General features: G+C 32.7%; 1 protein-coding gene across 1 annotated transcript in view; it reads left to right on the plus strand.

Annotated features, from left to right (window-relative positions):
- FAT4 (FAT atypical cadherin 4) overlaps positions 1-10078 on the plus strand; it is a 204298-nt gene that overhangs the window by 109210 nt on the left and 85010 nt on the right. Inside the window, exons 3-4 of the mRNA XM_012644174.1 lie at positions 6576-6837; positions 8145-8495. Coding sequence (XP_012499628.1) covers positions 6576-6837; positions 8145-8495 — 613 coding nt within the window. The remainder of the gene's footprint in view (positions 1-6575; positions 6838-8144; positions 8496-10078) is intronic.

Raw genomic sequence — 10078 nt, forward strand, 5'->3', positions numbered from 1 at the left:
CAATAACAACCAAAAAAACCCACATGTAATTGACATAAGACAATTCACATCAAACAATTGAAATTGTAATGGCTATTTTATTGGCTATCCTCTCTGTAGGAATAGAGCAAATAAAACTCATTTGTTTGAAATGATTTATTCTAATCATGTCAAAAGAATGAAGCAATAATCATGTTAATTATAATATATATATTCTAATGGGATGGCTGTTTACTCCATGGAATATTATAATTAGAGTGGGATTATTCAGTACAAATTACAGTGAGTCAGAAATAAAATTGTATTTGGAAATTTAGTTGTTTTAATCATTATACTTCTCTCTTAAGAACTGATTATGTCAAAGAGATGCCAACATTTAAAGCTTTTAACATTATGCTCTTGATACTGTTATAATTTTATTTCTCTCCCTAAATTTTCCTTTAAGGAATATTACAAATAAGTGTTAATATAAATGCAATGGCGCCTGCATGTTTATTTTCTCTGACTTCTCTGTGTGTGTGTGTGTGTGTGTGTGTGTGTGTACATGTGTATATGTGCTCACACTTCCATTGTGTGTGTGTGTGTGCATGTGTATATGTGCTCACACTTCCATTGTGTGTGTGTGTGTGTGTGTACACGTGTATATGTGCTCACACTTCCATTGCCTTCAAGTCCATTTTTTAAGTTATGCTTACATCTACGGTGAGATTTGAGGAAGGTTGGGAATGTCTTTATGTCTCTAGGTATTTATACTAACACTTATTTTAATGAATATTGTTTTATTTCTGTTGAGCTTTGTTTTCTTAAGTTTAAAAAATACTTAATGAACAATGCAGGTTTTATCACTTAGATATTTAGTTTAAAAAGTACTGAATGTAAAACGATGATATCTAGGATATCCAAGAACTGCATTTGGGATGAAACAGGGTGGGCTAATACCAGACAGAAAGTGTAAAGCTATAAAGTAGGAACAGACAAGGGAAATGGAGGGAGGGTTGTTAAAATTCCAGGGGAGAGAGGAATGCTGATAATATGTGCAAGGTGTGACTTTATGCCTTCAGGCATAAAGATCACCACATTCTTTGTAATGGGATCTGTGTATCTGTGTGTGTGTGTGTGTGTGTGTGTGTGTGTGTGTGTGTGTGTGTGTGTGTAGAAAGGCAGCAGAGAATGATGAAAGGGAGTAAGTAGGTGCACCAACAACTTTAAAGGCAAGGGAGACATTTTTGTAAAACTGCTTTAGGACCTTACTTTTTAAAGTTGAAGCTCATGAGGTTGTTTTTCTTCTTGAATAGGTTTTCTCTTAAAAATTTTTAATAGTGTTTTAAAAACCTCTCGACATGAGGAACCCACATTTCTTTGGCCCTACGCCAAGCAGAATGGCTTCCTATGGCATTTGGAATTTTTGGCTGTTTCCCTTTTTTGAGTTGCTTAAAATAAATTAATATTAATGCTTTTAATAATATATAAACCTTTATTCTGTTTTCTACTTTATTCTCAGCTCCTTACCTCTTAGTTGAACTTAGAAAAAGACCCTTGAAATGTTTTCCCTCTTACCAAATCATGGCTCTGTTTTCTTTTTACATCTAGTTTGAATAGGACTCAAGATTATGTAGGTCATCAGCAAATTGTGTTGATTTTTTTTATTATTATTTATACACTTTTCCTTAATTACTTAAGCTAACATATAAATATTAGTACGTTAGAGAAAGGACTCTGGAGAATAAAGCCTGGGTAATGGAATTACAATTTTAGAAAGCAACATGTACATGTTCAATTTAATTTAAATATCACTTGAAACATGTTTTGGATCAAGATACACATCTTTTAGAAGCACGTGACTCTGTCAGTCTGTTGTTCCCTTTTACACACAGAATTATTATTCTAGTAACAAGCCAGGATACTCACACTTTGCTTCATGGTACCATACTTGTTTTCGAAAATACTATTTAAATTTGTAAAATGCATTTGCAATTTATAGCTATTTATTTTTAGAATTCCTTCCATGTGCTTTTGTCTCTGTGGTTCGGGAGAGTAGAATATTTTAACCAGCATTATTTCCACTGCATTGTAGCTGAAACACAATATTTATTTCTTGACGTTTTGCTGATATGGCACATTTTGGATATTAAATAAATAGACATCCCAAAAACCTAATTAAATCATTACTCTTGGCTAGGCATTTTCAGACATTCACTAGTATTATTAATTCACCACATCAGCTGATTTTGAATAAGAAAAAATATTGTTTTATCAACACAGTCTGATGTGTCTTTGCTTCTTTTCAGAAGAATTATCACAACTTTAGGAATATTATTATTACAGTCATTTTATAGAAAGGGCATTTCTAAATATTAAACAATTTTTGTAACAGCTTTAAATAGGTTTTTGTTTCTTTGCTTTCCGTTAGTTTCCAAATACTTACCATTTTAATAGGTCAAAATTGAATGTAGTTGTTTTCATACCTGGGCTACTTTACTAAAATGTTGGAATTCCTAGTAAAATGGAACAAATAGTATAGAATATGGTCAGATTAGAAGTCTAAAATTCTTATTGAATGTTTTTATTAAACCATAAAATTATAATAAATATGTTAGGTACTCCATGTACACCTGAATATACAAGATAAATATGGATAGTGTGTTAGACTCAGCTGTGCCATTATTAAATTAAAGTGTGCTTTGAGGCATTCATTTTACTAAATTGTAAGATTGACTTGGGGAATGCAATACAAAAAGATAGCAAATACCACTACACATAAATTTTGAAAGAGGGAATATTTTTGCTTTAGACTGTTAGAAATCATTCCCTTATATGTTTGAACATGAAGGAAAAAACATATATAAACAATGAGGAAAAAGATGTATGGAAACAGTGGATGTTATAATCTTCCAGTATGTCAGCTTTAAATTCCTACACACTCAAAACTTAAGTTTTCCCTAATATTCTTCCTGAGGTCTCTTTGTATAAATATTTTAATAAGCAAATTTTTAGAGGTTAATAACAGTAAAAGGTACATTTGTTTATATGAGTATATCTAAATCAAAAAGTAATTTTTGAAGTCAGCAATTCCAACAGTACTTATACCTCAGTGTCAAGATCAATAATTACATATAATAGGAAATCAGAAATCATATTTCCCTAGAATATACAGCAGCTCTAATCATATTTTGATTTAAATTGTTCTTTTGCAGAGGTCTAAGTTGTCAAATACATCTAACCCATAACGTTTCTCTTATAAGAAAATAGTAAAAATAAAAATAAAATAATAGCTAGCATTCTCCTATACTTAATATTTCTCAAGTGTCGTTCTAGGTTTTTTTAACATGTATTAACTAATTTAATCTTCACAACAGCCCTATCTGGGGGGTAATATCATCATTCCAGATAAGAAAACATAGGCTCAAAGAGGTTAAGTATGTGGCCCAATGCCACACAATTAAGTAGTGGAGCAGAGCTTCAGCCCCAAAAGTATAGCCCCAGAATGTTATATCCTGATCAAAACAGTGTATGTTTAACTCACTATTCTGATTATGACATACATAATTAAGAAATTTCTCTCTTCATTCTTCCCATTGCCAATCTCTTCCTCTACTGCTTCTTCTCACTCCTTAAACATTCCTATTCAGTCCTTATGCTGCTGTTCCTTTCATCTTTTCTAATTTAAATTCTGAACAACGTTTGAGGCTTCAAGATACCCCATACAATGACCCTCAGACATTTTTCCCAAATCTCTAATTGCCAGATCACCATTTCTATGAGGCTAGCCTTCAATCACCGAACGCACCACAAGTAAAATTTCACTTCATAATTTTTCCTACATCAAACCAGATCCTATTTCTGAAATGTCTTTAGTGATTCCCAGCCAAAGTAATTTGAAATTTAAAAACTTTTTTTTTCTTTCCTTTCACTTTTATTCATCACATGCAATTGTTAAAAGAAGTGAGAATATGTATGGAAATGTTGAACAAATGAGAGACGTTATTATTTCTATGTCCAATAATCTGTCAAATCATACTAATTCAACTTGTATATTTTGCTGTGTACATCGTGATTCAGAATCTAAGATATGGGGCAAAGATGGCCAGAATTTCAGTCCCTTTGTCTCAGTCTCTTTATATTTAAAATGGGCATATAATAGTACTTACCTAAATAGTTTGCCTTTAAGAATTAAATCAATTAGTGCCCTTGAAGTGATGTGCTCAAAGCAGTGCTTAGCACCTAGTAAACACTTAATGGATGTTCTATTTTTCCCGACCTTTCCTTTCCCTCTGCCAGCTTTCTAGTTCAGAGTTCGGAGTTTTGAGTTCAAAGACCTGAGAGAACACATGAAATCACCCATACTTGCATTTTGCAGAACAGGGACTTGGGACTTGTTTCACTAACTTTGGGGCAATGAGGCCCATCTTTTGGGCCCAAACTCTACTTGGTGTTTCCCTTCTCTGGCCTTTTCTCACTCTGGTCCACAATACTGTATCAATAACCTTAAACGGTACTTCCAATTTAAACAAGAAACGGGTTTGTTGGCCATAGAATTCAAGCCAAGTTGTGTTGCATTTGAGATTCTTCAAAATATCCTCATAACCTAACATTTTAGCTTGACTTTCTTCTTTTATTCTAGATTAAAACTCTCTACTCTAACAAACTGTTCAACAGCAAAGTAAGCCAAGAATATTCTTTTCCCTCCCTCTGCACTTGTGCTTACACTCAAACATTTTTGTTAGTCTTTCTTTACTTTGTAAAAAAAATTTCATTCTACAAAACTCAGTTCAGTTCCATAGTCTCCATTGTATCTTCCCTAAATAAAGCAACTCCAAATAATCCCCCTCTCTTGTCTTGGTTCTTACAGTGCTGTTGCAAGCCTACTCTGTTTAGCACTTGCGTTGTCATTTGATTACCTTTTCATGATATATCAGAAGGAACACAGCTCAGAGTCAGGCAGACTTGAGTTTGAAATTCACACTGACACAGCGTGCCTGTGTGTAAGTTAACTCACACGTCAGGACCCAGGGGCTTCATTTCTGAAAGTGTGCCTCATGGAGTAATGAATTAGAGTGAGATAATGTATGCATAGTGCTGCCACAGTGCCTGGCACTGAGCAAGCGTTTAGTAAACCTTCTGGTTAATGTGGTACGAGTAATAGTATTATTGGTATTTTCCACAGTGACTGTTTTACTCCTTTCCATGTGTATATTTTATGAGTTAAAAAAATAAAGCTAATATTGAAGGCTTAAATTTGTTATGTTATTTAGTGGAGTGAATGGTGAAAGACTGTAAACTGTTATACTCATGTTACCTTTCTTATTTTTTATATTATTGTGATCAGAACACTTAACATGAAATCTACCCTCTTAACAGATTTTTAAGAGTACAATGCAGTACTGTTAACTATAGGCACAATGTTACAGAGGAAATCTCTAGAAATTATTTACCTTGCATAACTGAAGATTTATTTATATATTAGATATAAAATTTACAACCCTTTTCTTCCATTTCATAGTTTGCCTTTTCATTTTGTTGATGGTTTCCTTTACTATACAGAAGATTTTTAGTTTCATGCAGTCTTACTTGTCTGTTTTTGTTTTTGTTTCTGTTTCCTGTGCTTTTGGGGTTAAATCCATGAAACCATTGCTAAGATCATCTTTTAGGAGTTTTCTTCTAGGAGTTTTACAGTTTAAGGTTTTATGTAACTCTTTAATGCATTTCATGTTGATTTTTGTGTATGGTGTAAGAAAAAGGTCTAATTTCATTCGTTTGCATGTGGAAATCCAGTTTTCCCAACACCATTTTTAGAAGAGACTATGCTTTAGGCATTGTATGTCCTTGGCTCCCTTATTGACAATCAGTTGACCATTATGTGTGGATTTATTTCTGGGCTTTCTACTTTGTTCCATTGGTGTAAATATCTTGTTTTTATGCTAGTACCATACTTTTGAAATTTACTGTAACTCTGTAATATATTTTAAAATCAGGAAGCATTATGCTTCCAGCTTTGTTCTTTCTCAAGATTGTTTTGGCTATTCAGGGTCCTTTGTGGTTCCATATATAGGCTTTCTACTTTGTTCCATTGGTGTAAATATCTTGTTTTTATGCTAGTACCATACTTTTGAAATTTACTGTAACTCTGTAATATATTTTAAAATCAGGAAGCATTATGCTTCCAGCTTTGTTCTTTCTCAAGATTGTTTTGGCTATTCAGGGTCCTTTGTGGTTCCATATATAAGTTTCAGAACTGGTTTTCTATTTCTGTAAAAAAATGCCATGGGGATGTTGATATAGATTGTATTGCATTTGCAGATTGCAAAGATATTGGAAATTTCAACAATATTAAGTCTTCTGATGCATGGATATGGGATGTCTTTCCATTTGTTTGTTTATTTCTTTCATCAATGTTTTATAAATTTCAGTATAAATCTTTCAGCTCCTTAGTTAAGTTTATCTCTTATTACCTTTGGAAATCCTATAATATCATGTGAACTTAAAGCCAAAAAGCCTCACTTTGTCAAATATGTGTTCAACAGAAAATATAAGGACCAATGCTCTCACTTTGAGTGTTCTACTTCCAATAGCTCAGCTCCTTGGTCTCATTTTTTTAGGGTGCAAATGCTCTTGTGACATACACTATCATTAGTGGAGCTGATGATAGTTTCCGCATTGACCCTGAATCTGGAGATTTGATAGCAACCAGGCGGTTGGACAGAGAACGCCGTTCCAAATATTCATTGCTGGTTCGTGCTGATGATGGTCTTCAGTCCTCGGACATGAGAATTAATATCACTGTCAGTGATGTGAATGACCACACACCCAAGTTCTCCAGACCTGTGTACTCTTTTGACATCCCAGAAGACACAATCCCTGGTAGGTGACATGCCCTTAAGTGTATTTTGCAAGGATCACCTTTGACTAAAATTACAGACTATATTTTGGCTGCTCTCAATTAGTGACTAATTTTTACCATATGCTACTAGTTATAAAAATATATATGCTGGATTTTTGAGTCTTTTAATTAACCATCTTTGCTACAATTCCCAGCAAATTGCTAGATTTTTGAGACTGAATGAGGCTAACCATTTATCTGATTACTAATTATAGGTATTTCTGTGTCTGAAAGTATTGTGACATGGGTTATTAATTTTTCTGGCAACTACAGTTTCGATACTCTTTTTCCACTTTAAAGACGTGTAATGTGTTTATGCTTCTGTGTATAAATAGAACAAGCAAGTACACGGAAAACTGTGAATACTGGTTCTAAACACTAACTGTGTGACCAACGGCAAATTAATTCTTTTCTCTTAGCTTGAATTTTTTCTTCTATAAAATAGAAACTAAATTCTGTTAGAGTTAGGATAAAGGTTACTTTAGAAAATTTTTGTGGGTTTACATCATGAGACTTGGATATTAGCAGGTGCCCAGTAAGTATTACTAAAATCCGAATCTTGATTTATAATCTTGCCTCTTTGAACATATTATATTGGAATTGTTGAGGCTGAGTACTCAATATCCATATTTCTGGTATGTGTGTGTGCTTCATTCCCATTATTGGAAATTTTTATCTAAAATTGAAATTTTATTCTGAATTACATTTGGAATGAGTGTGCATGATAAGGCATATGGCTTGGAAACACCATTTGGCAAAGGAATTAAACATTTATAGGGGACTACTTCTTTCTACAGTTTTATTCCCCAAGATGTGTTGCACATATCTTTCATGAAATTCCTATCACATTTATTTCTTGCCTTAATTATAGCAATGACCATATGAGCTATAGAGTGATCTTCCCAGGGGATAAATCTATATTATTTCTTGGAATCCTCAGTTTCTGACACTAGCATTGGTCTACAGTATATGTTCACTCAGTTCATCAATATGTTTATGAATTGGTCCTGCTAGGTGGAAAAATAATGTCAATCAACCAGAATGTTTACACTGTAACCTGAGATGCACTGGTTATCTAATGTGTTATATGTTTTATCGATACATGGGAATGTTGGTATCAGTGTTAACGTAGGAATCTGTAGAATGTTGTGTTCACTATGTTTTTATTGTGGTTCTGTAGTTAAGATATTTTACTGTACAAATACATTTTTGGTGACTTTGTATTTATTGTCTCAATAATACCCCTTGTTTCACCGATTTTAGACTTTTAATTTATTCTTTTTGATAGGTTCTTTGGTAGCAGCTATTTTAGCTACAGATGATGACTCTGGTGTGAATGGAGAAATTACATATATTGTGAATGAAGATGATGAAGATGGCATCTTTTTCTTGAATCCAGTTACTGGAGTCTTTAATTTGACTCGAGTATTAGATTTTGAAGCTCAGCAATATTATATCCTCACTGTTCGAGCTGAAGACGGTGGGGGACAATTTACTACAATCAGAGTTTATTTCAATATTCTAGATGTAAATGATAATCCACCTATTTTCAGCTTGAATTCATATAGCACATCTTTAATGGAGAATCTACCTCTAGGATCTACTGTTCTTGTGTTTAATGTTACTGATGCAGATGATGGTAAGTACTTTATTTAATACACTTTTAAAAACTTCATTAAAATGTCACTGAAAAAAATGTCATTTATATTATAGTTATTTAATGTGTTCAGTTGTCACAAATTTTCATTTTGTGACTATAGGTCCAAAATCAGGGAATAGAATTATAATTTAACTTTAGAAGATTTTTAAAAATTAAATATTTTATCAGTTAAGTTCTTATTTATAATTATACAACATGCATTTTATCATTTTATAAAATTTATAAACTATCCTCTTTTTTTCCAGCAAAAGTTTAGTAATGTAGAAGTAAGTCATAAGACAATTTTTTGGTAGGTTTTTACTAGATAAATAAAAATATTTATGTGTATATATATTATATGAACTTAAAAATGACAAAATTTAGACACTAAAGGAAACTAATGCCTTAAAGAAAAATACTTAGAAGTGTATAACTAAGTTTTATATTTTTGACCCAAAATTGCTAATAATATTTTAGAAAGCTTTCCTGCTTTGATTCAAAGGACAGTCTCAGATCTGTTTAAGTTATATACTCAAGTTGAGATTTTGCACTAACTCTGTACTTCACATATGTTTGATTTCTATTTATTGCAAAAGCATTTGGCATGCTTTCTTTTAAAAGCTTACACCCCTGGACTTTCTTCCAAGACTTGTTTTATAAGTATGCATATCAGATAAGATAGCATTAAAGATAGCATTGTAGGGATCACCAGTCTTTAGCCAAATTGTTTGGAAAATTAATATATTGTTTGCCCTTCCACTGGATGCAACTAAATGTCCTATCAATATGCAAACAAGGGACAGTACTTTGAAGAGGAAATAGGTCTCTAACCTAAGGAATGCCAAGTACCATAGGCATATCTACCTCAATTTAGAGTTTTCTGATTCTTATGACTTTGATGATTTATGTAATCTCAGAATACCATTCTATTTTAACTTTCTATTCTATACTTAGTTTCCTTTCAGTAGTGTCTAGAAATGGCACTTGGAAAGATATGAGAAGCAAAAAGCACAATATTTTATATATGTTTCAATAAACGAAATTGGAAATACTTTCTTTAGAACTCATTGAGTAAGTGCCTTTTGAAATTTCCTCCTCTTATTCAAGTACAGTTAAAATTGGATACATGAATATGTCTACCATAGATGCAGCTGTAATCTAGTACTACTGTTACTACTACTATTGCCAATAGTACTACTACTCATCATAGCAATATTAATAATAACATCAATAACTGACATCTGTCAAATATTTAGTATGTACCCAGTCCTGACCTAAGAATGTGGAACACGCTATTCCACATACCTCATCCCAAGTCTGTGGATGGGCTCCAATCAGTCATCTATACATAATTGAGGTTAATTGCTACTTAGGAGATTGATTTCTCTGTTATCATAACTTTTAGTTAGTTTGCCTGTTTCCTGAATATGAATATTTTCAATGCTACTCATACATTTTTAAGTTCTCTGTCCCTGTGACTGTGCTTAAGCTCTCTGTAGTGAAGAATTTTCCACCATTTTCCTTTTTGATTTGTTTTGCATCATAGAGAGCCCATTGTTTCATAAAGAATTGTGTGCTCCTCT

This window comes from Propithecus coquereli, unplaced genomic scaffold (assembly GCF_000956105.1).
Source record: "Propithecus coquereli isolate 6110/MARCELLA unplaced genomic scaffold, Pcoq_1.0 Scaffold207, whole genome shotgun sequence".
Lineage (NCBI taxonomy): Eukaryota > Metazoa > Chordata > Mammalia > Primates > Indriidae > Propithecus > Propithecus coquereli.